At 48.8% G+C, this 26,542-nt stretch overlaps 12 protein-coding genes across 12 annotated transcripts; 5 read left to right on the top strand and 7 right to left on the bottom strand.

Moving 5' to 3' along the window:
* Positions 1–63: 63 nt before the first annotated feature.
* Positions 64–1,043, bottom strand: N7446_009681 (class II fructose-bisphosphate aldolase; the record flags this gene model as incomplete). Its single annotated transcript, XM_058518426.1, has 2 exons — positions 64–334; positions 454–1,043. 2 exons carry the CDS (start codon positions 1,041–1,043, stop codon positions 64–66), a joined length of 861 nt encoding a protein of 286 aa, XP_058369214.1.
* Positions 1,044–1,271: 228 nt separating this feature from the next.
* Positions 1,272–2,311, top strand: N7446_009680 (SMP-30/gluconolactonase/LRE family protein; the record flags this gene model as incomplete). Its single annotated transcript, XM_058518425.1, has 2 exons — positions 1,272–1,951; positions 2,005–2,311. 2 exons carry the CDS (start codon positions 1,272–1,274, stop codon positions 2,309–2,311), a joined length of 987 nt encoding a protein of 328 aa, XP_058369213.1.
* Positions 2,312–2,664: 353 nt separating this feature from the next.
* N7446_009679 (SDR family NAD(P)-dependent oxidoreductase) lies at positions 2,665–3,520 on the bottom strand (the record flags this gene model as incomplete). The annotated part of the gene is made up of 2 exons (XM_058518424.1): positions 2,665–3,127; positions 3,180–3,520. The coding sequence occupies 2 exons, from the start codon at positions 3,518–3,520 to the stop codon at positions 2,665–2,667; spliced, it is 804 nt and encodes a 267-aa protein (XP_058369212.1).
* A 359-nt stretch (positions 3,521–3,879) lies between these two features.
* On the top strand, positions 3,880–4,853 carry N7446_009678 (uncharacterized protein; the record flags this gene model as incomplete). The annotated part of the gene is made up of 4 exons (XM_058518423.1): positions 3,880–3,952; positions 4,012–4,433; positions 4,496–4,796; positions 4,846–4,853. 4 exons carry the CDS (start codon positions 3,880–3,882, stop codon positions 4,851–4,853), a joined length of 804 nt encoding a protein of 267 aa, XP_058369211.1.
* A 348-nt stretch (positions 4,854–5,201) lies between these two features.
* N7446_009677 (putative serine/threonine-protein phosphatase) lies at positions 5,202–6,585 on the bottom strand (the record flags this gene model as incomplete). The annotated part of the gene is made up of 3 exons (XM_058518422.1): positions 5,202–5,447; positions 5,500–5,987; positions 6,042–6,585. The coding sequence occupies 3 exons, from the start codon at positions 6,583–6,585 to the stop codon at positions 5,202–5,204; spliced, it is 1,278 nt and encodes a 425-aa protein (XP_058369210.1).
* A 255-nt stretch (positions 6,586–6,840) lies between these two features.
* On the bottom strand, positions 6,841–8,712 carry N7446_009676 (tRNA threonylcarbamoyladenosine dehydratase; the record flags this gene model as incomplete). Its single annotated transcript, XM_058518421.1, has 3 exons — positions 6,841–8,099; positions 8,164–8,266; positions 8,350–8,712. 3 exons carry the CDS (start codon positions 8,710–8,712, stop codon positions 6,841–6,843), a joined length of 1,725 nt encoding a protein of 574 aa, XP_058369209.1.
* Positions 8,713–9,088: 376 nt separating this feature from the next.
* N7446_009675 (uncharacterized protein) lies at positions 9,089–9,406 on the top strand (the record flags this gene model as incomplete). The annotated part of the gene is given in 2 exon segments (XM_058518420.1): positions 9,089–9,139; positions 9,155–9,406. 2 exon segments carry the CDS (start codon positions 9,089–9,091, stop codon positions 9,404–9,406), a joined length of 303 nt encoding a protein of 100 aa, XP_058369208.1.
* Positions 9,407–10,841: 1,435 nt separating this feature from the next.
* N7446_009674 (uncharacterized protein) lies at positions 10,842–11,336 on the bottom strand (the record flags this gene model as incomplete). The annotated part of the gene is made up of 1 exon (XM_058518419.1): positions 10,842–11,336. The coding sequence occupies one exon, from the start codon at positions 11,334–11,336 to the stop codon at positions 10,842–10,844; it is 495 nt and encodes a 164-aa protein (XP_058369207.1).
* A 368-nt stretch (positions 11,337–11,704) lies between these two features.
* N7446_009673 (S1 family peptidase) lies at positions 11,705–12,563 on the top strand (the record flags this gene model as incomplete). Its single annotated transcript, XM_058518418.1, has 2 exons — positions 11,705–11,951; positions 12,010–12,563. The coding sequence occupies 2 exons, from the start codon at positions 11,705–11,707 to the stop codon at positions 12,561–12,563; spliced, it is 801 nt and encodes a 266-aa protein (XP_058369206.1).
* Positions 12,564–16,423: 3,860 nt separating this feature from the next.
* N7446_009672 (homoserine O-acetyltransferase family protein) lies at positions 16,424–18,010 on the bottom strand (the record flags this gene model as incomplete). Its single annotated transcript, XM_058518417.1, has 1 exon — positions 16,424–18,010. The coding sequence occupies one exon, from the start codon at positions 18,008–18,010 to the stop codon at positions 16,424–16,426; it is 1,587 nt and encodes a 528-aa protein (XP_058369205.1).
* Positions 18,011–18,468: 458 nt separating this feature from the next.
* Positions 18,469–19,843, bottom strand: N7446_009671 (glycoside hydrolase family 43 protein; the record flags this gene model as incomplete). Its single annotated transcript, XM_058518416.1, has 2 exons — positions 18,469–19,194; positions 19,259–19,843. The coding sequence occupies 2 exons, from the start codon at positions 19,841–19,843 to the stop codon at positions 18,469–18,471; spliced, it is 1,311 nt and encodes a 436-aa protein (XP_058369204.1).
* Positions 19,844–24,150: 4,307 nt separating this feature from the next.
* On the top strand, positions 24,151–25,297 carry N7446_009670 (glycosyltransferase family 32 protein; the record flags this gene model as incomplete). Its single annotated transcript, XM_058518415.1, has 2 exons — positions 24,151–25,204; positions 25,269–25,297. 2 exons carry the CDS (start codon positions 24,151–24,153, stop codon positions 25,295–25,297), a joined length of 1,083 nt encoding a protein of 360 aa, XP_058369203.1.
* Positions 25,298–26,542: the final 1,245 nt, after the last annotated feature.

The following is a 26,542-nucleotide window of genomic DNA, read 5'->3' as shown; positions in this document are numbered from 1 at the left end:
TAATTTGGGAACAGAGTTACGTCAAAATCAAGTATATACAATAGTTTCTCTCAAAACCATCACTCATGCCTTTCCAGCAGATCCACAAATCTCCATCCATCTCACAGTCAAATCTGCCACCTTCCGAATCCCCTCCTCAATCAACTGAGTGTGTGGCATCTTACCCACATTCGCGCGAAGGTGATCATAGTAGTCATCCAGAACAAGCCTGTTAACATTAATCTTGGTGACACCAGCCGCAACACAATACTTCAACGTCTCCTGCGAGAAGCCATTGGTACCGTGAAGCGCAAGATGAACCCGTCCACGAGCCTGTTGACGAATTTGTTCGAACCTAGCAACAATCAGCATCAGCATCAGCATCAGCATCAGCATCAGCATCAGCATCAGCATCCTACTCAATTATTCCAATAACCAAGGGAAAGAAAAAAGAACCAAGAGCCAAAAACTCACCTCTCATAATCCAACTGCGGGCCAGCGGGCCCATACTCCCCATGCACATTCCCAAAAGCAGGCGCCAACGCATCAACCCCAGTCCCAACAAACTCATCAACTTCCTCAGCAGTAGTCATACAAGCCTTTAAGCCCGCAGTATCCATAACCCCATCCTCACTCCCTTCAATCCGTCCCGGCTCAGCCTCAGTCACTATCTGCCGCGCATTGCAATACTCAACAAGAGCCCGGGTTTTGGCGAGATTCTCCTCCTTCTCATAGTGCGACATGTCGACCATGATACTGTCGAAGGGTAGTGTATCAGCCGCGCGCTTGATGATGGCTTCGGATTGTGCATGGTCTAGGTGGATGCTGATGGGCACGCTTGCGCGCTTGGCGGCTTCTGCTGCTGTGCGCACTAGTAGGCCGTCTGTTGCTGTTATTGCCCATGGGAAGAATTGGATGATTAAGGGGGATTTGGCGGTTTCGGCGGCTTGGACTAGACCCAGGATTTGTTCGATATTGTAGGCTATTGCTGCTATCACGCCGTATTTGCCGGCTTCGGCGGCGCGCAGGATGGTTTTGTGGCGGTTTGTTTCTTGCCAGGTCATTATGAGGATTGGATATTTTGTAGATATGTAGTTTGGGGAATGTGGTTTCGGTTGTAGGTGCGGCCAACGGTCTCTATAAATTGCCAACTTGACTATCTTACGAAGTGAGAGGGGGAGTGGGGGTGGATATGGATATGCCTCGAGACGAGTACACCCCAGAACCCCCCTTTAACCGGATATCCTCCTCTTTCTCCCTTAGCACATACAGTACTCTATATAGAGAGCATCATGTCTGAAACTACCTTCCAAGTTCACAACGACAAATTCCACTCCATCCTGGGCCACTCCCCAACCCTCCAACTCTTATCTCAAAATGACACATACCCCTTCGCCCACGAAGCAGGCATCTACATCCCAACCACAAATCACCTCTTCATAACCAGCAACCGATACAACGACAGCAACAACAACCAAAAGATCCAAATCACCCGCATCGACCTATCAACCACCCCAGTAACATGCGAAGAACTCGAAACCCCAATCCCAATGGGTAACGGCGGCGTAAACTACAGCCCCAACGAAATCCTAATATGCGGCCAAGGAACCCTAACCGAGCCAAGCGGATTGTACACCATGTCAACAACAGCGCCGTACATGTCCAAGTTACTCGTAGGTGATTTCTTAGGCCGGCCGTTCAACTCGGTCAATGATGTCGTCGTGCATTCCGACGGGTCGATCTGGTTTACGGATCCAATTTATGGATTCGAGCAGGGGTATAGGCCTGCGCCCGCGTTGCCGTGTCAGGTCTATCGCTTTGATCCGGTTGATCGTAGTATTCGCGCTGTTGCTGATGGGTTTGGGAGGCCGAATGGGGTTTGTTTTTCGCCTGATGAGTGCACCGTTTATGTTACTGATACCGATCGGCACCATGGTGATGGGACGGATGATCCGCATCGAGTTTCTTCTATGTTTGTGCTTCCTATGAGATCTATTTGGGTGGGTGTGTGCTGATGTTGAACAGTTATGCTTTTGATCTGTCGGTTTATCATCGCCAGCCGTTCCTTACTAATCGTCGGTTGTTTGCTATGACTGATAATGGCATTCCCGATGGGATTAAGTGTGATCTTGAGGGGAATGTTTATAGTGGGTGTGGGGATGGAATTCATGTTTGGTCGCCTGGTGGCGTTCTCCTTGGGCGCATTAGGATTGATGGTGGGTGTGCCAACTTTTGTTTTGGCAAGGATGGTGAGATCTTTGCTTTGAATGAGCATCGGCTGTGGAGGGTTCAGTTGGGGAGTCATGTTAAAGGTGCGTTGCTTGGGATTTAAACTTGGGTTAATAGGGCACAGAACTAGAAGTATTCAATGGATTTGTCTTATGGTACACTGCGCTCACTTTCTGTTTGGAAATAAACAGGGTAATGAGTCCCTAGCCATAACTGTAAATATGTATTTCAAGTTTTCTTGGTGTTTATATGTTTTTGTCAGCTTCATCCGGCTTTTTTGATAAGATGCCACAACTTCACAAATCTCCTTATGCGGGAATAAGACATTAGTCAATTCGGCTATATCTAAAAGTTTGATACGCAAGGCGTGAATATCCTTCTAGGTATCCGATGTTTCTCCAGGGGGCTAACCAACAAAACAAAGTCTATATACTCACTTCACAGCGACCCCCAAGATCACTGCAAGTTACTAAACATACCCCCGTCGGCCAACAGCCCAGAAGCATTAACATAACGACTCATCTCCTCGCAAGCCAAAAACACAGCTGGCCCAGCCATATCCTCGGGACTCCCAATTCGACCAAGCGGAATTCGCGCCTCAAGCGCAGCCTTCTTTGTCGGATTCTTCATATCGTGATCGGCGAGCTGCGTATTGATCGTGCCAGGCATCAACGCATTGCACCGAATCTGATCCTTACCCAGCGAGATAGCCATAGACTGCATCATGGACAAGATCGCCGCTTTAGTAGGTGTGTAATGTGTCTGCAGGCCACCGCCTACCAGGGCACTGACGGAGGAAATTCCGATGATTGAGCCGCCGTGGCCTTGCTTTACCATCTGGCGTGCTGCGGCTTGGCAGGAGTAGAAGGCTCCTTTGATATTCACGTCGACACTGTGGTTTAGAAGAGCGGGTTCAATTCTGGTATTCTTAGCATATGTTTCCGTTGAGAGCTCTGCTGGTTGTAGCTCACTTCAGGAACTCTGCTTGTTTGAAGACTCCCGCGTTCGCAACGAAGATGTCTAGTTTGCCCCATTGGCTGACGGCTTCGGAAATGAGCTTGCTGCTGGTCTCTGGGGATGTGACGTCGCCTGCGAGCTCGAGCACTTTGCCTGCATTGATTCCTTGTTTCTCAATGGCTTTCACTTCTTCGAGGAGGCTGTGGGTGTGTGAGTCGTCTAAGGCGAGATGGTTAACTGCGACGTTGCATCCCTGACGGACAAATTCCAAGACAATTGCTCGACCAATGCCCGTTGTGCCACCGGTGATGGCGGCGGTCTTTCCTTTGAGTAGGTTCCATGCGGGGAGAGCCATTGTGAACAAGGGAGACAGTTTGTGAAGTAGAAAAGTGATATGGATATGAAAAGAGTTTGAACGGGATACAGAAGAGTTCTCCTACATTATTTGGGTCTCGATAGCTTTCATATGCAAGAAGACCCCGCGCCTCGACGGAAACCCTCGTTTTGGCCCCGAAAGGGGACGATCGTGGCTCTCGTCTCGGGGGTCTCCCACCCCAAACCCCGCCTCCCCCGAGCCGGGGATTTTGCGCGACAGTACAGGTCTTTTGCGTTGATCTTAATGTAGGAGAATAGCTATAACTAAGGCGGATCCCACCTCCTTTCGAGGTAAGCTGCATTAAAAGTAATTCTCCTTTTCATATCATAATCCTCATCATGACTTCAGACTCTACCCCCTCCGCGGTTGTCCCGCAGACCCAGGTCACCCTCGGCTCCAAGGTCATCGCAAGTAAGTACCAATATACTATCCTCAAGTCCAGCCAAGTGTCTAACCTCTAAACGAAACAGTCACCGGAGCCAACCGAGGCATCGGCCTCGGCATCGCCGAATGCTGCCTCGTCAACGGAGCCGCAAAGGTATACTCAATCGACATTGGTGAAACTGGCGATGACTTCGCCGCCCTGTCAAAGCGATTCCCGGGTCAGCTATTTGCTGTGAATGCAAACGTCACACAAGAAGAAACAATCACAGCAGCCGTCAACCAGATCATAGCCGAAGCCGGTGCATTGCACGGCATGGTCGTCAATGCCGGCCGAACCCACCACAAAGCTGCTCTCGACTTTACCAAGGAAGAGATCGAGAACCTGTTCAATGTCAACCTCTTCGGGGCTTTTTATACCGCACGGGCTGCTGCCCGTGCCTTTATCAAGTTGGGAATTAAGGGCTCTATTGTTTTCACTGCTTCTATGGCTTCTTACCGGCCTAACAAGGTATACATATACATCCCGGCTTCTTTGAGCCACTCTTCCTTTTTACTGATATCCTTTTTTAGCGTGTCCCCTCTACACCATACGGTGCATCCAAAGCCGGAATCCGTAACATGACACACACCCTCGCTATGGAGTGGGCTCAGTACGGTATCCGTGTTAACAGTGTCTCCCCAGGTCTGGTTAATACCGCTATGACTTACTGGGTGCCCCAGCAGCCGGACTGGGAGCAGCAGCTTAAGTATTACGGAGGTTTTCCTCGTCTCGCCGAGGTGCAGGAGCTTGGTGGTGCTTATGTTTATCTCCTCAGTGAAGCTGCTAGCTACACCACTTCTATTGATATCCCCGTTAACGGTGTTATTGGCAGTAAGTTATATCTTGGTTCGGTTTTGAGAGTTTCTGCTAACTATTGTAGTCTGTTGAAATCTGTATGAAGTGTATTGAAGTTGGTTTTGTTACTTTATAGATGTTTGGAATTGCAGTGGTTCCGTATCGTTACTGTCCAGTGAAAGGTTGAACCTGCTCAACAACCTGTGCACTGCGTCTTCTATTTCAATGTGTACTTTGACATACTACAAGTTTGCGAGATACTGCGCAGCGCAGCGGATAAAGCCCACGATGCTTTTCAGCATTGCGATTTAATAGTTCCCTGAAAGGCTTGGGTACACCAAGCGAAGTATTTCGCTGTATGCTATTGTGTCATTATATATCAGGAAACCCTAAATCAACTCCGAGAATGCACTATACAACCAAGCAAAGCGGACATGAAACCTATTTTTCCTTGAGGTAATCCTTACACTTTACCTTTACAATGTTTTGTTTCCCGCCATCCTCAACGACCAACGCTGTCAGCTTGCCACCCTTCACACACCCAGAGTCTAGACCCTTGGTAAAAGTGCGGATAGAAAGGGAAGAAGACGCATCATGGCCATAGACGACAGTCATGGTGCCCGAGAGACGGTCTTCAATTGAGGACTCGAGATTCGAGTATAACAAAGATTGATGCTTATCAAACATCTAGAACATGTCAGTTAGACCCCCTAAGGAATAAAGTCGAAGAGAAACATACCTTCGCCCAGTTCATGCCTTTCTTCTTCGGGCTAGGCACATGCGTATCCAAATCAATGGTACGCATGGTCATCACACTAGATGGATCTTGTTTCTCAAGCTCGACGCCCGGTACCAATCCCGCATGGACGACAACCACCTGTCCAATACCTGGCACGGGGCCAACGTCCAAAATAACTGGACAGCTGCTCAGCCATTTGGCTTGCTCGTCACTCAACGAACGTGCAAGTGCACGCTCCCGGGTCTCCCGAGATGATAGATATGACTCTTCGTCGTCCTCGGGGGTTGCAAGAGCGTTGGTCTTCACCAGCTCCTGTCGAACAAGCAAGATCCGATCCTCGTGGTTTCCGCGCACACAAGAGGCCGAGTACCCACGAGCTAAGTCTACAACTCCTGTACTATCCGGTCCCTTGTTGATGAGGTCACCAGTGAGTATGAGGTGATCGCCACTGTTGGGTTTGAAGGAGACTTTTTCGAGGAGTTCTTCCACTATTAAGCTAGTCAGTATTGGGGGATATGCACCAAGACCGATATATGACTTACACTCCGCTTTGCAGCCATGTACATCGCCCACAAAGATTAACCGTTTCCGACTTGACGAGTCTGCCTCTACTTCAGCTGAGCCCGAGGGCACAAGCTCCGGATCCAATGTGCGAATGTGAACTATGTCGTCGAACTGAGGCATGGCATTCGACCCGAACCACCCACCGGCCTCAGTCTTCGTGCTTGGATCAAGTGAATGCAGTAATGAGCTTCGCTCTTGGAGTCGTGGATAAAGCAGCATCCGCCAGCTAACCCAGCCCACCAAGAACAAGCCAAGGTATATAAGCACGTAGCGCCGGAACCGTGGCGCAGAAACCACTGAGCGGGTCATTTCAATCCATCGCGGGGGCTTCGTATCGTCCAATGATCTGGATGCGGCGTTGTAGCTGCCGCCAGGTCGCGATTGCCGTGCATTTCTAGCAGAGTATATGAGAGGACGGGATTGGGACCAGTGAGCGGCGTAGGAGGGAGGACTCTCGGATAATTCGAAGTCGTCGTCTGCGTCGGACTGGACGCCCATTGCATCGGGGTCGCGGAGCACCATTTTGTTGGGAATTGGGTCCTGTTGAGTAGGATATGATGTGAGAAGGGTAGTCCGTCTACCTCGGGAGGTAAATGTCCTATCTCATGGTTGTGTGAGAGTGGGAGTGAAGATGATATTTTTAGGCAGAAAGGCATCCCTTTCCGGTCTGACGTCTACCCCAGACCCACTCGGGAGATCATTGCGTACGCATACGCATACACATGCTCATACAGTACTCATATTCATTACATTCATTGCCTATTTAATTTGGCTATTTTATCCCCGGTACTGCTCGTACTCTTCCGCTTCCCTTTTCCGGAGGTTCACGCGATGGAGGACAGTCGCATCGTAGACCTCTTCCACTGGCTTGCCACCTTTGAGCACCTCCTTCTCGTGGTGAGAAGCTTCTTCCTTGGTCATGCAGACCAATTCATTGATGTTGACCGGGATGAGCTTCTGGCCCTCATGTTCCAGGCTCAAATCCATCTTCCATCCATGGGTAGGATTTTGCCAGGGAATGAGAACCAGCCTGTTCGGCAAGCCGCTGACTGCACTCTTTCCCCGATAGACTTCCTCTACAAGGAATGCAATGTCATCCTTGCTGATGGGAGTGCGAAGCCCGATTGTGTCCCCGCCGGTGGCATGTTTGATCATTCGCTCGTGCAAGGCTAGCATAGCGGCCAGAATGCCATCGTAGAGCTTCTCACGGCCCTTGGCGCCCATGTTGTAGTCGAGCGGGTATCCAGTAATGCTGCAGATAACGTGGTTGGCTACCGTGTAACCGAAGACAGCAGGCATGGTTCCCAGAACAGGGAGAATGCGAACTCGGAAGTCGGGAAGGACTCCGAGCTCACCCACTTGACCCTTCTTATATTCCTCCTCGGGAAGAGGAAGTAGGCTTGCTTTACCAGGACCAGGCTTCTCTGTCGAAAACACAGCTGCAACACCTGAAGTGACGCCCAAGGCCTTCAGCTTACGCCGTGTACTGCGAGACAGAGGGTCATCAGTACTGAGCGAGATGTCGCCGACCACAACGCGAGTCGGGTCTGACTTGCATCCTGCACCCATGGATGAGATCACGGGTAGGGAATTCGAGTGGCAGTAGTGTAGCAAGTCCACCTTGGACGTAATGTTATCAATGCAATCCAACACAAAGTCCGGACGGCGTCCCTCTCCGTCCTTTGTCAGAGTCCAATGACTGATAAGGTCGTCAGCTGCCGACTTTCCAAACAGTTCGTTCCTGCAATCGAATGTGACCCATGGGGCGATTTGCTCCAATCGTCTCCGAATACAGTGAACCTTGGATGTTCCAACATCGGCCAATGTCGCAAGGGCGTGTCGGTTCAGCGAGGATAGTGTGACTTGGTCGAAATCGATGAGTCGGATCTTAGATACGCCCGATCGAGCGAGCGAGGCAGCGGCATGGGAGCCGACACCACCACATCCAACCACGACGACAAACGAAGAGCGAAGCTTGGCAAGACCTTCGTCACCGAGGAACACGCGGTTGCGGGCAAGTTGTTCAAGGATCAAGTCTGGGCAAAGACAGGTCTTGTTAGATAGGTTCGCGAAAGATGGCGAGGACATAAGGGCGCATACCATCATCATAGTCTCCCTGTTGTGCCCTGCGAGCCAAAGCTGCACTGCGCTCATCTTCCTTGCTCAATGGGATTTCGGGTGCAGCGGCACCGAAGTCGGTAAGCTGTGGTCATGCGATTAACTTTCATGGTTTTGTCGATTTCTAGCTTGCCGGGCATTCGACAAAGCTTGACGAGAGCAGTTTACCTTTTCAGCGGGATGAAGATCATCAATATTTGGGATCGAAGCTTTCAAGTCATGAACAGCCTCCTTCCGCTTGTATGATTGGTATCCAAAGATAGCACCTGCGACAGCTGCACCGGACAAAACAGCGGTAGTCGCAAGCTGGCCGTGCGACGAACCAGCCTGACGCTGGAGCCAAGAAGACATATTTTCAAGCACTCCCTTCTCGTCTGTATCCTGGGGTTCTCGTTCTTTCAATTCGGTCTGTTTTCGAGGGTTCGTGTGGCGATCAGGCCCGTATCTATTATCAGGTTCGTCAGAATCGAATCCGTAGTCGAGGTCGGCATCGGTAGGTGTTTCCCACCACGTGGAAGCTAGGGGAGCCATGGCGTATAAGGGGAGATGGTACGTACCATCACAAGTAGCCGATCGGTGCAGGCAATGGCCTTATATAACGGAATGTCAATCTGCAGATGCGATCATCACTGGAACCACGATTGCTATCACGTGCGTTCTGCGGACTTTAGCCGAGACTCCGACCTGGAAACTCCAACACATCTCGCGTCGGTTCCCACGCGCCATCCTGCTCATGCATCTTCTCATGCGATAATGTGTCGCTGTTGGCCCGCCTGTTGGAGATGCTGGTTCCAATATCGCGCCAAGGCCCACGGTGCGAGGAAGTTCCAGAGCCAGGCTGCGCGACATTGAATCTGTTTACTCTGCGTTAGGTCACACCAACATCTACTCACTATCGCATGTCAAGATGCGTGACCTTCGACCAACCCACATGTCTGATATGCTTGCGCGGCAGCTCGTCACATCACAACAGGTACGTTACCCATTGAGGGTTTTGCTTGTACCATCATTTGTGCATCCAGAGCACCCCATTGCTAGTCGTGATGAAGATACAAAATTCACATATGAGCTTTTCATGACATGGCGGTTGGTGGACTTCATCCCCAGTACATCTGAGTGGAAGAAGACATCGGTCTTATGGGTGATTGAGAATGAACAGAGATCTGAGCGACTGTCATTTGAAGCTTTATTCTATCTGTGCTCTTCGCGCCGTGGCCATCTTTAAATTAGACATACTGACATTGACTATGGCCTCTAGATTCAAGCAACTTTCACTTATGTTAGCCGAATGTGTTCCCCTCTGTCTCAATGCACCAAGCATGGCCCGATGAAGACAGATTCGTCATATACTCTGAGGCCATGTATATGCTCTGTCTGTACACCTTATAAAGGAAACGACGAGTACGCCAGTGAAGAGTGACAAAAAGGTAGTTTTCAATCTGAGGGTCTGCTAAGCATATGGAAATTAATGGTTGGATATTACTACAATTCTTCCTTTGTTCATGATCAATGTTGTTCATTTTAATGCGTCTCCCTTGATATGGCATTCTTGGAAAGCTCATATATTACTATAGTTCATTGATCGAGTTTGATACTCCATCGAATAATACCTGTCTTGACCTCATACTCCCATACTCCTGTTAAGGGAAGTCGTAAAATAGGTAAGAATAAGTTGGTGTGTGTATGGTTTATACACTTAGTGAGAGTAGATAGTAGTGGTTAGGGAAGGCGTATACAGAACAACATAAATATAATAGCTCTTATTCTTGTTATTTTCTTCCCTTCTTTCAGCCCCTAATATCTTTAAAAGTACGTGATACCCTTATCCCCTACTCTCCCTATGGCCAAAAGCAAATATTCTATATCGCCTGGCAGAATCGTTATCATGGATGAACCTACCGGCGGATTTGATGAACACACGGAGAAACTGGCCTCAAAACTTCTTGGTTAACGGTTGAAGGGGCGGACTATCATCTCATTGCTCCTCAGGTTGAAACTGGCATGGACTCGGATTTGCTCATGGTTTTGGATAATGGCACGATATCTGAAATTGGACCATGACGAGAACTTTTGAGTAGGAAACGAATGTTTTCGCAGTTGTACTTGGACGAGGACAACATAGAAGACTCGAACCCGGCTTGACGGATAACGAACTTCTAGGTTCTAAGGATTCATTTCCTACTGTTGATGGCCATAAGCCGCGGGCGTAATTCTCTATCCAAAATAGTCCTTAAGCCCCAGACTTAGGCTAAAATTTCATTGCAGAAAGACTCGATCGAATCTTAAATTTACTGATTCGATTTATTGATACACGCGTAGGCCATAACACCTTTCACACTCCACCTTTCTATAATCTATATGCTTAACCCACTATCTTTAAAAAACTACAAGAGGCAGTCCAAAATCGGCAAAAATGAGCCGAAAAAAAGATGTAAAAGTACGACGAAAACGATGCACGAAACGGTATACTCGCTTCGAGGCTTTCGTGTAGAGACTGTCTAATATTTCCTCAGTGGTTCTGTATGCACATTTATGACCCCTGTTGTATGTTTATGCTGCTAGTAGACTTGTACTAATCTGAGCCAAAGCACTACCAACTGTTCAGCGATTCCACCTAAGTACCTTATACCAAGACTTCTTTCATTGTCAACTTAGACAGTTCACTCAACAATCGACATAGCAACCGCAAAGCAAGCCCACGCAGCAAAATCAACCGTCCAGGTACGCACACGATGAATAGTCAACCACCCCTCAAGATCCTCCGTCGACCGGCCCTTAGACGAATCCTCAACCACAGCTTGGATCTTAGGCGCAACAGCCGGCACAAAGAGAAGATGACTAGCGGCTAACAGCGTACCTGCCGTATACCAAGGCAAGGATGCCGAGCTCCCAGATACCGACCGTCGGGTCAAGATATTGTATCCGCCTCCTGTCAAGGTCAGGGCGAGAAGGCCAAGTACGCGCACGGTACCAGGGACGAAGAAGACCCCGAAATAGGATGGCAGAGTTTCATTGCTGCGGGTGCGGTGGCTGGGGTGGAGGAAGATGTTTAGGAAGAATTCCTGGTCGAGCGAATACCATAATGTGCAAGTTGAGGTTATGAGTGGGGCGGTGCGCAGGAGAGCGTGGGGATCGAAGATGAGTCCAGAGGCCATGATTAGGAGAGGGATAGCGAAGAAAATGTCAAAGAAGAAGAGAGAATAAAAGGGACTGGCAAAGTATTAAGGATGTCATACGATCCGTAGTAGTGCCACTTTTGGGGGCCTTTTCACCTGCAGGGATAGATGTATTTGTGCTGTTAAAGTGTAGTAAGCTGCTGCCTGGGGGTGTTTGGCTATTATATAGTTATCTTTAATACCTCAAGAGTAGATGTGTATTTACAATTGGAGTCGCATATTACCGCTATGATTATCACCTACATCAGGATTGAAGTACTGCTCCTTGGTCCCCAATTACGACGGACGCTAGTCCCTATCTCTGTCGCCAGACCTACTCGCAATACCCAAGCATCGAGAGATAAATGATGCCCCGAAAACTACAATCCGGCTGCAAGGAGCTCCCTGCGTCTAAGATGGATGGGCTCGGCCTCCAGGATGAGATGCATGAACCGGTCCGTTTCATCGCGTCCGCATCGACCCCTGCCGTGCCGGCCATCGTCCGAAGCCTGTCACGTCTCCCAGGGCTGAACGAGTACGAACTGCGAATTTTGCGTAAAAAGCAGAATCGACTGCGACAATCGGCTTTTCTGACCGCAGAAGCTACCTTTGGACGTGAGCCACCACGCAACACGGGCACTGACATCAACGCTGATCTTTGCTCAGCACGAAGCTGGCACCGCCGTATGTATCGACTCGCGCGGCTGGATTTTGACCTGTGCGCACTGTTTTGGCGAGACGCCTGAAGAGTGGAAAGCCGAGCGCCTAAAATGGCTTTTCTATTACAATGGACTCGCCGTTCAGGTCGAATGTCGGGCGTGGGATGAGCGCCGTGATCTGGCTTTGGCTAAAATCGTTCGTATCGAGATCTTCGACGAACGGTGTAGACGCTCGGTAACCCCTATTTTTGCCTGTGTCCCTATCGCTGAATCAATGTCTACCTCCTCTTCAATATTCTGTATCGGGCAACCGGGGGCAGATGACCTAGAGTCGGTCTCTCCGCGCAAGACTGCCTACGATTTGGTCGAACTCTCTCAGGGTCGTCTATGTGGCATGGTTGCCGGTGCAGACCCACAGGACAACTCAGATATCGGCGCTCTGAAACATAACGCCTGGACCTACTGGGGCCACTCAGGCGCACCGCTCCTAGGAGATCGGACGGTGCTTTGCTGGGCCTACATTCCTCATGGGACGATGCCACGGCGATGCGTCATGGAGTGCCCCTGATTGCTGTCAGGGCATTTCTCAGAGAACATCTCCCGACTGAGCCAATCGATCTCACGGTGCCCGAGGCTCGCGAGGACGTACCGGGAAACCTGGATATCATTGTGATTGATAGTTCAGATTGATATGTTGACAAGTCTTTAGGTGATCCTCAGGTTGCCCCCGGGCCAGTTATTAGTGATTATATAATACTCCGGACCTGCTCAGTTTTACTCAGCGATCAAAAGGTGGCAAGGGGTGACCACTAAAGCGGAAAGGAAAAGCCGTGAAGCGCGATCTGGATCCGGGGTATATGCTTATTCGTACGAGCTTTAAAGGTCTAAACGCAATTCTCGTAATTGATCCAGCAAATAACAATGTGATAAGTAAGTCATAGCTTTTTTCCCGCCTAAATTGTCGATGACAGGTGACAGTCATATTCGCCACGGACTGGACTACATGCAGACTAAAGGGAGCGTTTGGCTCAACCACACGAGCCACGAACATCCGTGATTCTGCATACCATGGTCTAACGGAGGTCCAGCAATTCGAAAGAGATAATGATAGGCATTCTGGGGGCAGTGTTTGTGGTGGTCGTATAGTAGTGACATCATGTGCATCTAAATGGACAGATGAACACTTGACGACACAATATAAGATACGAGTCCTCCCTCAAGAAGAAATCATACATCTTGAATCAAATTAATATCTGACTATACTGTCTGATCAGTATGTGTGGCTCTACTCTTTCAAGTGGAAGGAGCGATTAAATACACACACAGACTAACAAATGATATAGACAGCCATGAAACTTTCTCTACTCTCTACTTCTTTCCTTGCTCTCCTTGCGAGCACCACCTCAGCTTGGGAACTCCGAGCAAACAATCAAGTATACACCGAAACTACACCCACTCAAGGTTGCAAGCCCATCTACATTCCCCGAGGCTCCAGAATCAGCTGGACTGGATCCAGTGGCGCCCGAACACTCCAATTGTTCAATGTGCAAGGACAGTGTAACCAAGTCTATCGAACTGTGATGGGCGTTGGAGAGATCAACGCTTCGAATACTATTTATGGGTATATGGTAAAGCGCTGAAAACGGATCTTGTGCGCTTCAGAGGCGGATGCGGGCATGCGTTTAGTTACTTCGCGGCTTCAATGATTTCTTGTTTCATCGTGTTATGAGGACAAAATAAGCAATCTTATTAATAGGTAACCCTAATCTAGCCTTATCTATAAATGTCTTGCACATTCACAGCGTAACTGTCGTCGGACTCCGCAGCCATTCTCCCTCCAGATAGAACAAAATCAACACAGGCGCAAATGCCAGTGCCAGGTCCCAACAGCGTGTTGCCCCATCCGTAGTTGACGGTCGAATACATGTGCGACACAATCAGGCAAGAAGGCCCCGAACATCGAGCGGAGGAGAATATTGGCCCCTAGGGCAGATGCCGCCGCTTCTGATCCAAACAGATCCACCAGGTATAGCTGGGAGGGCATGATCGCGAAGAAGGTCCCAAACCCAACGATGAACGTCCCAAAGATCGGAGCCAACCTCGCATGGCAATGGCAGTTTGTTACAACTCCGATCTTGTACAGAATGTCACTCATTAGCCCGTAGTCGCCTTTAGATATCAGTCTAACTAGTGTATAACTAGCGCTCCGTCGGGCTGTATTATTTGCAAACTAAGGAACTAAACTCCTCAAGGCACAATGGGGCGGCGTTTGGTACATACAGCCTACCGTGGATGGGGAAATGATAAACAGAAAGCCCAACATCGAAGGTTTTTCACTATAAAGTCTAATATAATGAATACTTTTAAAGGGGAAATCTGTCTCTAAATCACTGAGCCTCATTCGGAAGTTCATCCTCATCTATCTCATGGTACTTAGTCGAAGCCACGGGCTGCGCATGGCGGAGTCTTCTCCCAAAGTATTGGATTGATCCATCATTTTGCCTTCGTCCTCGGCTGAATCATGAGTTGTTAATCACCAAGCTACTATCATATATGGGAGTGCTGACGAGGAACAAAGACTTGCTAAGTGTCTCATCAGAATCTGCGTATTCAGATTGAATAGGATCGACCACCTGATCGTCTTCTACTGCACCGCTGGACATTCTAGACAGAGTACTGGCTTCAACGGCGTGTATAACTAAGTTACAAAGAATATGAGTAGCTATGAGAAGGAAGGTAGGAATTTTTAAGTCCATTCTGAAGTAGAGATAACGTTAATATGCAAAGGATCCGGGCGTACCTTATGCCACATGGCTATGTAATTGTGACAGGTACTTATTCCTACAATCCTCATGCTTTATCCTCTATGATCGTAGAACTACGCAATTGATGTGGCTATTGGCTACTTGTAGGCCTTTGCCGAGCAGCTGAGATTTATTGCAGAGTATACCTTTATCATGTTTTCATAAGGTGTCTGCAGCTTTTTGTGCAGTGAAATAACCCGGAAAGTGTTTGTCGATACCAGTGAGAACCATGGATAACGCAAGGCTTTAAGTTTGTGTGGGACCTAAGATAATCGTACTAAAAAATAATTCGTAGGCATCTCCACTCCCCAAGTAAAAAAATATCGAATCACGTAGTTATTGATAAGACTGGAATTTGAATATTTCGGTGTTAGGACGTAGAAAACCACTTTATGCCCCAGGCATCAATATATCGTGCCCCGGAAAAACAGTTAATCCTGAAGCTTTAGAACCACCTTTACATTTCAAGTCCATTTTATATCCCTGATATAACACCCACCAAGCTCTTCAGAGCCTCACCAACTGGCAATTCTTGCATCGAACAATATGGCTATATATTGAATACCCCGCAACTCAAATGACGAGTTTGAGCGGATCGCCATAAATCAGTGTTTACGAACGCGATGAACATGCCCACAAAACAATTACCCAAACTCGAAGCTAACCAAGCTCAGCTCTTCTGAGATGACAGACCAATGTTGTTGGTAGAGCCCGAACAACTTTCATTATAGGTCTTGTGATTGATCTAAGGAATGGGAGGAAGTCAATCGTTACTTGGCTATTACGATGTCGTTGATGATTGACGCGTTGGCTCATGCATCGATGCAGTCAATGCACTCAATACTCGCTTTGTCTAAAGATAAACACAGCTTTGGGATTTGTTTGCTTGCTTCAGATTGCAAACGTATAAATATCCTCTTCCTTCCATTTCAACTTCCTCTTCTTTCCTCCTTCTCCATCCTTCCTGTCTTCTGCTGTTTTGTCCCCCTTTTGGTCCCTCCCCCGCCCCTCTCTCTCTATTTGTGTTTCCTGCTTTTTGTACCCGCTGTGTCTTTTACTAAACATCCTCGCCTACCTAGATTTAGCTGTGGGCTTCTGCTGGATCGTGGTTCTCTGCTAGAGATGGGTTTTTGTCGTCAGGCATCGGTACGTGGGCTTGGGTTGGATGTGGATATGGGTGTGGGTGTGGGCGTCCCTTTATTCTTTGGTATCGCCCTGTGATGAGTTCGTTCAAAGACGAACATAAGCCAATACTGCATGCATCCGCGGTACATGACGTGCCAGCTACTTCGGTGGACTGGAGGCCACTGTACTGCTGGAAGCCAATGCTGAATACTGAGAGCATATCTGAGGGCTGGCTTTTTTGTACTTTTTCTTTTTCTCTTTTGATATTTGCACGAGGGGCGTAAAAGAAGAGATAACTATTTACAACAGCTACTTGTAGACATAGACTGACACATACTGGTCTTTGTTAAGATACTCCAACTGAATAGAGAAGAGGTATTTCATTTCAACATGTATGAACGCCTGCTAATGCACAATTTTTAGTCACACGCTTCACGAATTTACAGAATAAACCACCTATACACAGCCATCATCACACTGAATCTTCCACATACTAAGCCTAGCGCAAGAACTTGCCCAGCGCACCACCAATGTTCTTAAGATCCAGCAAGAAAGTATCATGACCGAACAGGGAAACATCATCACCAAGCTCGATATGCTCCACATTCTTGTTTCCGCCAGCGCGAAGAGTCTCCGCAATCTCACGCTGCTGCCAAGCAGGGAACAGGATGTCACTGGCAACACCCATGACAAGAACGGGGTGGTCCTTCAGAGGCGCCAGACCAGCGACAAGATCGCGCGGTGGGCCTTCGGCTTGATCAGATGAGACGGACTTGTCCAAAGGCGGCACGGAGGAAGTCGAGCTGGGCTGTTCTTCATATGGTTTCTCGGGGAGAGTAAGACTGCATGAAGGATCAGACACACCCGGCAAGATACCACCGTGAGCAATACGATCCTCAGACTCAGCGCGCCGACGCAAAGTCTCGGACTGGTGTGCATGACCCAGATCAAACAGATCCATAGCCTTAGAAACATAAAGCAGACTGTTCGGGTCATACTCTAGACAAAACTTCTCGCCGGCATGGTCGAGGTAGGTCTCGATAAGGAAATCGGGACACAGCGCAGGCTGCTTACTAGGATCAGCGCGGCGCCGACCAAAGCGCATCTCCCACTCTGGACCACTGCGGTACGTGACGGTAGCGATTTCGCGCGCGAGCTTCATACCCGAGTGCGGCGGGATCGCGTCGTAGTAGAATCCGCGCGCCCAGTTCGGATCCATCATCAGGACCTGGCGCTGTGTGTGCCGCATTGCAATGCTGTATGGGTGGCTGCGTGCGCAGCCACTGATGCTGACGATCTTGCCGACGCGTTCTGGGAAGAGGACGCCGGCTGCAAGACTCTGCATGCCGCCCATGCTGGAGCCGACGGAGGCGGCCAGCTTTTGGATTCCTAGGCCGTCGAGGAGTCGGAATTGTGCGCGGACCATGTCGTCTAGGGTGAGGATTGGGAAGCGGGTTGCGTAACGCTTTCCGTCAGATGGGTCGACTGATGACGGGCCAGTGCTGCCGTAGCAGCCTCCTAAGACATTGGTGCAGATTACGAAGTACTTGTCGGTATCCAGGGGGAGACCTGGGCCTATGAACTTCTCCCACCAGCCAGGCTTGGGGTTGGAGGCCGTGCTGTGGGCATGGCTTGAGGCCGACAGGCCGGTATGTAGGAGGATGGCATTGCTCTTGTCGCTGTTCAGCTGGCCCCATGTTTCATATGCGACATCAAACTCTGGGAGTACACCACCCCAGTCGAGGAGCAGCGGTTGGTCGCAGTGGAAGGATTCGTGTTGGCCGGTGGTGTATGAGGGTTCGGGGCCGGATTCTAGCGACCGCGCGGAGAGCTGTGCGGACCTGGCTTCTTGGGCATCGAGGCAGGGGAATGACATAGCCGGGTTAGAGGAGTCCTTTCCTGTTGACTCCGGGGAGGCGGATGCTGCCTTTCGTGGTGGCACCGTGTGCAATAGTCGAGCAGTTGTCCATTGCGCCGATAAAGTCCGATGCGGTCCCGCGGGATTGATCTTGGGTTGGCCTTGTCGCAATGGTGAGGCTCGGAGTGAGCGCGAAGCGACACGAGCTGCACTCTGAATTGAGCGCATGATGACCTGAATATTAAAAGAAGTAGGAGTTGGGGAGGGGAGCTGTTCAGATATGGAGTCATGTATTGACCGGAGAACTTATGTGGATGCCTCAGGCGCTGATCAGTGGCGTCATCTGTAGGAGCGGTGATTGGCGGAGAAGTATACAGAGCTCCGATATCCAAGTACGAAGGCAATTTACAGTACTACTGATAGAGGGATATAAAAAATAGTATTGATTCAGATCTTTAAATGCTAGATAATTGCTTGCTCATAACGCCAATCCCATGCCGATTCTGGTGAAAGAACCATCCGGGTATCAAATAGTGGCTCCAATAAAATAGAGAAAACGAAGCCAAAACCGTAGTGCTTAAACGCTGAATAAATGCAAACCATCAAATAACATAGAACAGATATATCATATCGCCTCTAGAGATTCCCGTGTATCAAATGGGTGGTCCTGACCATGCCAATCCAGCTCACCGAGAAATGACAGTAGAGTTCGTCGAGGTCAACGACTTGCTGCCCAGGAGACTTGACATAACAACCGTGTTGTCGGCTTTAATATCGATAGCGCCGGCGTACATACAGCGGTGGGAACCACAGTTGGCGTGGAAAACGATCTTTTTCCCGTCGGCGGAAACAGTGGCACCTCCCGGCCCCAGGAGATCCCAGTCCGCAGTCTGCAGCAGAGGCCGATTAGCCCTCTTGTACGGGCCCTCGATGGAAGTCGAGTGGGCATATTTCACATTATAGCCCAGTGAGGTATAGCAGTGAGAAGAGAAGAACAGGTAGTAGACACCATCATCGGTGCGCATGAGGTCTGGAGCTTCAACGAGAGGACCGTCGGTATCGTCGATATCGAGGATCTTCTTTGGCTTTCCAACAGTAGTCACACCGTCGCTCTTGAGCTCTTGCAGGAGGATGGGTACAGACACGATTGGCTTCTTTCCGTTGTTGCAATTTCCACCGTGACCAATGCTGTTTCCATCGCCTTTGTAGACAACGTAGAGAGTGCCGTCAGCGTCCCTGAATGGCGAAGGGTCAATCGCGCCACCTAGGTCGTGGGGACATGCCAGTGGCTTGTCCTCGGGGATGTATGGCCCCAGTGGATCTGTGCCGTTCGATACTGCAACGCCGACGCAGTGGAAGCTCCCCCAGTTCTTTACCTCTCCTGAGTAGTACATCACAAATTTGCCGTCATCCTGGATTTTGTATGTTAGGAACTCACTCCTTTTCAAAGACAGGAAACACTCCAAGTACACTTACACGCTGGATCACATCGGGAGCCCAGTGGTTAACCTTCTTCTCCCAACCACCGAGAGTGGGCAGTGCATCATAACCTTCATGGAGTGTCCAATTGACAAAGTTGGTTGATGTAGCGACAGGCACATGGATGGTATCGGCATTCTTCTTTTTAGGGTTTGTTCCGTAGGCAAACCACGTCCCGTTGTGCTCAATGAGCCCCGGGTCCGGGAAATTCATGAGAGCGAAGACAGGCCGGTTCGCCTCGCTGCGGTAACTCGAATCCTCATTTGGTTGAGAGATTTGCCAGTACCAATCAGTATCCTTTGCAAAGCCGTAGGTTTTGGTAAAGTAAATCGGGAGAGCGATGGTCAAAGCAATCAGGGTGATCCACACGAAGCCAATTGCACCCACGGCGACTTTCTGACGGGGTCCCCATGGTCGCGCAAAGAAACGCTTTTTAGGTTCTTTTTCGAGGATGATCACCGCCTTCGCTTCCAATGAAGGCTGGCTAGTATGGCCTGAGGTCTCACTCCTTGGCACTGACTGGATAGAGGGAGTGAGGCGTTTCTCAATCACCACGGGGAGGATTGTGCTCTTGTTCTCCATCGCGAGGGTTTCCCGGGTAAAAGAAGAGTCGTTCAGAGATACTTTCAGCAGACGGAAGAGAGTGTGATTCTAAATCCTATTCCTGTGGTTGTGCGGCGGTGAGCTGGGCACTGAGTCGAACAAGGTAGGTGTAGATGTTATTCTATAATGGGTTTTGGGTGGATGACGGGCAAATAGTGAAATTAAGAGACGGCAAAAATTCAAAGAACGTCGAGTCCATGGGCTTCTTTATAGTGGAAGGGGAATCTAGCGCCTAAATGAGGTGACATGGAAATAATAAGCCGAGATGCGGCCGATGTAGACCCTGACAGAACCCTGTCACTAACAGAAAGCAGCCTAACCCAAATTGCAGTGGCAACACCCATAATACCTTGGATTACTTGACTACAACCCCTCTTTTATCGTAAAAAACAAAGGAAATACCGAATGACAAGCTTTTGCGGGTGTGAACAGGAACAGGTCTAACCAATCAACATTGTTAGACAGTCAACGACTCGGTTATCACTTGCCATATTGGGGTTAGCTCGGACTTTGTCTCCTGTTGATCCACAATGTCGCCTTTCTTGTCCGTATCAGCCACGTCTAGATCTTCTTGGACGACTGTCTTATACTTCCTTGGCTTTTGTTCCACGTTCAACGTAGGTCTCACAGAAGTGTGGGGTAATCAAGTCTACACAGGTTCAGTATTGCTGATTCACCCTATTGTCGCGTAGCTGACCTTATCGGCATATTCAGGCGGCACAATTCTCTTCAATGTCAAGTATTGAAGCAATGGAAAATTTTGCCGAGGATGCCTAGACTGAGAAAGAAAAAGTCAAAGCAGCCGCCTGACACTTTTATCGCGTGTCTTAGATCCCGGGATTTTTGTCCCCCACGTGCGCATGGATCGCCCGGGAGGTGTGCCGCTTTGATCGGATGTATGAATTTTTATACCAGGGTCCGCAAGTTCCAGCCTAATTGTCGATGCCCGTTCTTGCCACCCAAGATCTCCTACATGGAAAGTGTAACTCAAAATCGCCCTAGTAAAGAAACTTGTCCTTTTTTGAAGAAACCCCGATATACGCCAAGGCGTACGAGTGGCGCAGTCCCGCGTCTTGGCTCTGATAGTCAATCATGGCTTACTATTTTGCTATGTTTTTGATTTGTATCTACGGAGGTTGGGGTTGATTCCGGCGTGCCTGTAAAGCAGGTATGCTATGAATCTGGTGTATGTTAAAATCTCTAAATGCGTTCTCCTACTTTGCCAACTATTTTATATTTATTGTAATCGTGGCTTCGGGACAAAACTGCAGAGAGGATTTGAACAAATGCTCAAGTACTGACCATTGCTGCTTTTTGAAAAATGGGCATATTCATGCACGGCTAATGTGGCTGTATTTAAGGTTCTTCTCGTTGGCGTTAATCCCGGGTAAACCGCTAAGGCTGTTGAAGTACCTCTTACCAGCTACCATAATTTCAGGTTTAATCGTTATAAGTCAAAAGTTTATTGCACCTTCTTCCTTCAGCGGTGTATTCATATCTATGTGTAAAGTTCGCTCTCTGATATTAAGCTTAACGCAAATTGGCCCCACCAATCCACCGTGAGTAATAGTGACTCACCGGGATTGGATAACTTACTAGTTATCGACATGGATGACTTGCTTGATATATCTGGGTGACAGCCATTCTTAACAATCAACACGCAGATATGATTCTGCTTTCCGTCACGGGGTTCTTCAAACACGGCTATTCTGGAGACTCTAGCAAATGGGTTCCACCGACTGTACACAATCTTCCCATGGATAGCGTGCGAGGCAGTCAATGAGGCTCAGGCGAAGAAAACACGGGAATCTACAGGTTCCAGAAGCCCCTTGCGTTATTATGAAAGATCTCACACATGACAACTCAATGTCAACAATGGAGCTCATTTAGCACGACAACTTCCCCATGAGAATGCTAGACGAAAACATCATTGCACCGCGCAAAACTTTTATAGTCCAACTCCGGTCCAGCGCAGTATTCCTCATCCAGACCAATATCATCACCGGAGGACTCATTCTCACTTTCGTCGCGCAACACAACGCCATGAGTATGACAGGCCAAGCGCATATCATTCATCTGTTCTCCAAAGCCTGCCGAGGTGAGTTCTATATTTGTGGACCATGCCAGAAGATAAGCCACTGTATCATCTGGGATTGCTCCTTGCTAATGGAAAAGCTGAAGGGGTGATCTTTATCCACCGTCTCGACAATATATAGTAGCTCTGCTGATGACCTCAGGACGGAGAAAGGCTTTTGTCCGGTGTTACCAATGAAAACGGGGATTCTCCCTATGAAATGGAGTAATATGTAAGAAATCAGGAAATCATACACTTTCAAAGACGTTCTACATACATGGAAAACCCTTATCTTCTTTGCCAACAACATCAAGAAGAACAAGAAAATACATTACCACCGAACCCCAGACTTCGCAAGTTGAAGGTGGATTATCCTAAACCTGCGAAGCTACCAGCTGTCTAGGAGGGAAACTCGTAACTTCCCGGGTCGCAGCCCTCACATACAATAGAGCCAATATTCTTGATAAGAATAAAAGGAAGAAGAGCGAGAAAGGGTAGACTAGGAGTAGTAATGTCCGATCTTCTTGAATGCCTCTAAGAAAGCACGTGGATTCCTCCTCACTACCTTATCATAAGCGACTCGGTTCCCCTGCCATGCCTTATAGATGAATCGGTACCACGCCTTTTTCTTGCCGGCTATAGCCTTCACCTGCCACTCGATTGTTTCCTAGGACTGAAAGGTTTCCACCGGGGCAAGTGCAAGGTACTGCAGAGACTTGATGTAAGGTCGGCGGATCCCAATATGAGTTGTATTGATGTCGTACATGAGAAGCAATGACCACGTTTTCATGATCAAAATGTTTGTTGGACATTTTAGTAGGTGCCTGACTTAGGTCAGTATTGAAGATTGACGGAAACTCGAGCCTTATTTGCTCTCTTAAGTACTCGGCCTCATACATAGCTGGGCGTAGTAAATTGACCACTTTGTAAGAAACACCAAAATTATGACTTCCTTAAGAGTCGGTTATACCGAGCTGATTCCCCCTGGCAAACTAAGTGTGTGCCTGTTGCGAGTAGAAAGATGGCCGTTTCTGGCCACGAAAGCGGTCATTCAATTTCACATGTCCTCAGATTGCAAGTTATGTGTTAACTTCAGCTTTGTTTTGTAGTTCGCCGTAGTAAAGTGGAAAAATGACAGAAATTATGATCAATTTGATGATCCCGTTTCATCAGAATCCAGGATATCCATCTGTCTGCGTATGTAGATATAGTCTCAGGTCTAAGAATGAGTCTGGAGGTGGCGCTTCAACCGGCTCTATCTCTAGAAGCCAAATGCAGAAGAAGATATTCGTGAAACGAAGAAAAATTAGTTTGCAGCGCGATGAATCATGAAGAATATCAGTATCTAGCAGCTAAAGCCGATCTATTGGGCGGGGATTGTTTCAGTTTGATTGCGCTCTTTTGATAACAGTTGCATATCAGGCAAGGCCCTCTATAACAGCTACGTTTATACATATTTGCCTTGGGTCTAAGGCCAGTCATAACTTAGGATGAACTCAAGAACGAGTTCAAAACGATGAGATTCATCCGGGACGATCATAACCCAGTCTGGAGAGTGGAAAGAACAGATGTGGGGGTGATAACAGCCTTGTGTATACGATTGTGTATAACTCAAAGAAATCATTAAGAGAGTATTTACTTAGAAGAAAGGAATTGTCCAACAAAGTGGCAATGGTCGCAAACTGACTAGTCTAGTGTAAAGTTAGGTAGCACGTTGCAGGCCACGTGAGCGACTCCACTCAAAGAGGTTACAAGCTGCTTCCGGCATACGCAAGCCTCAAGTCCCCAGCCATAAGTCACTCGCTGCTAGTCAGCGTGGCCTAATTTCACTGGATTACCTCGTTCACTGCTGTGTTTTTGGTGAAATAATTGATCAAAAACACTCTGGGTTCCTTTTTCGGCGCGCCTCCTATTCTCCGGATCGAACCCATCTCCAGCAATCCGGGTCACATCTTGGTCCATGCAACAGCACCTCAAGTCCCGAAATGTCACCCTCTCAATTCCCCTAAATTAGACTCCTGAATCTCCCCCAAAATCGACCGTCCCACCCCCCAAGACGAATCGTGCACCAACAATCTCCAAATCCTCCGAGCTCGCGCGCACCACAAAACCCAAAAGCCCCAAAGCCTCGAAACACAGGCTACCGGCCCTTCCGCGGCCGTCGCAAGTCTCGGACAATTACCATCCGAACGCACCGAGCCCATTGCCCGCAATGTTCACACAGCGCAAGGCCCTCCTCACCCTCATCGGCGTGGTGACATTATTCCTCGTCCTCCGCTCGTTCCGAGAACCCGAGATCCCCGGCGCGCCAGGGTATAGACCCGTGAAGGGGATATCACAAGAAGAAGCAGATCGACGTGCAAACCCGTCGCGGAAGCTTCCGCCCCAGGGTCGGGCTCAACGGCCTCTCGGCGCATCGCCGAGTGCGCCGCTGATCGAGCGTCTTCGTTATCAATTCCCCTATGACCTTGAACCGAAGTTCCCTGCGTATATCTGGCAGACGTGGAAATATGCCCCGAGTTCGTACTGGTTCGAGGAGGACTTGCGGGGTCTCGAGGCTTCCTGGACGGAGTTGCACCCCAAGTTTACCCATGAGGTTATCTCGGACGAAAATCAGCGCCATCTCATTCAGTACCTGTATGGTTCTGTCCCGGATGTTTTCGAGGCATATGACTCCTTGCCGCTGGGTGTTATGAAGGCCGATTTCTTTCGTTACTTGGTTCTTCTGGCGCGCGGGGGCATTTACAGTGACATCGATACCACGGCATTGAAACCTGCGCATTCATGGCTTCCCGAGGAACTCGACCGATCGACTATCGGCTTCATTGTCGGTATTGAGGCTGATCCTGATCGCGATGACTGGCATGACTGGTACTCGCGCCGGCTTCAGTTCTGTCAATGGACTATTGTGTCGAAGCCTGGACATCCTATTCTTCGCGATATGGTGGCAACAGTTACTGAGCAAGCGCTGCGCATGAAGAGGGCTGGGATCCTCAAAGTTGGACATATGGATAAGACTATTATGGAGTTTACCGGGCCTGGTGCCTGGACCGATGCTGTTTTCCGGTACTTCAATAACCCTTCTTATTTCAATATCCAGCCTGGGGATAAGAATATCACATACGAGGACTTCAGTCACCAGACTACTCACCGCAAGGTCGGTGATGTGGTTGTCTTGCCTATCACTAGCTTTAGTCCTGGTGTGGGACAGATGGGTGCTGGTGATACGGATGATGCCATGGCTTTTGTGAAGCATAACTTCGAAGGTATGTCTATCGTGCTTGGTAATAGGTTATTTTGGTGGTGTTGTTGCTAACCTATTTGTTACAGGTACATGGAAGACAGATCCAGCTCTATAAAAGCATCGAAGATCCCTTTGTCCGAACATTATCCGTCATGCCCAAAAATATATGAACGGCCCTTGCCCTTTCCGTATCCTCATAATCACCCTCTCCACATATACCTTTTCCATCAATAGAATCCCGATTGTCTCTGTCCCCGTCAACGTGTCAAACCGCCGACATCTACATGCCGGCACTCCTACCTCATGGGAAATGCTCCATCCAGGCGCAAACACCAGTTCTGTTCCCTGTTTTATGCTAACTGCACATATGATTCCCCCTTTGTCTTTCGTGCCATATAAGTTATCCCGCTAGATATGTTTCTCGGGTGGTTTTCCGACTGCTAGCTGATAGATTTCAATTCAATATTCGCAGATACCAAGTTGACCATTTCCAAATCCAAGCGTGATTGCCACGCGTATGTTATGTTGTTCCCGGTGTAGTTTCCTCGCACCATAAACTCGAGTCTGCTTATGCTTCGTTGACATTTGTCAAATAATTTTGGAAGCCCTAAAGTAGTGTCTACTCTCACTCGAATATCAAAATCCAAATATGTACTTGGTATTATCCTAATAGAGAATATTGACCAACTGTAATTGCGACCACCAATTTGTACGATAAAGAAACCCCTGTATGAAAATAGAAAGCCCGCCGCCCAATCTTCGAGCCATGTCGTGCGTGTTGAACAGGTTACAATGAATAGCAAAACCCAATAGTTGAAAAGGGAAAGGAGGGAGAAGAACGCACAGCGTCTGCAAAAGAAACGACATTTGAAAACAGGGCTGGGAGGGGGCAGGAGGTATCAGTCAGGATTGTATGGAGTTCAGGCAATCAGCGCTCATGATCGAAGCCAGGAAGTTCTGGGGTAGGGAAAGAATAGAGTAATCCAAGGAGGGAGGGAGTGGGAAGAAAGGACCTAAGATTGCTGGGCACGGTCAAGATACTGAGACTGTCGTGTGAGTGTGTGTAGAAGGCCGAATGATAGTTGGCCGTGGTGAGACAGGCTTGGGTGGCATGGAGAAATGTACTCCGTAAGGTAAGCGCTGGAGTGATATCCTCCGATACCAGGCTCGCCACATACCAAAGGCAGTCATGGGATCCAACATGAAAGCAGAAGAAAACGCAAAGATGGCCACGAGAGGTTGTAGACTCGGGAGGGCCTGTCGCTCACATGGTGTCCGTGGGGTATGTGGCCGTGCTCCCGTCATTTGACTTCTCTAAGGTTTGGTAAATGCTTGGTTGGCCATACTGGCAGAAATGAAT

Source organism: Penicillium canescens (genome assembly GCF_028828765.1).
Source record: "Penicillium canescens strain IBT 15451 chromosome Unknown utg000006l_segment0_segment0, whole genome shotgun sequence".
Classification (NCBI taxonomy): Eukaryota; Fungi; Ascomycota; class Eurotiomycetes; order Eurotiales; family Aspergillaceae; genus Penicillium; species Penicillium canescens.
This window is presented reverse-complemented; position numbering and strand designations above follow the sequence as displayed.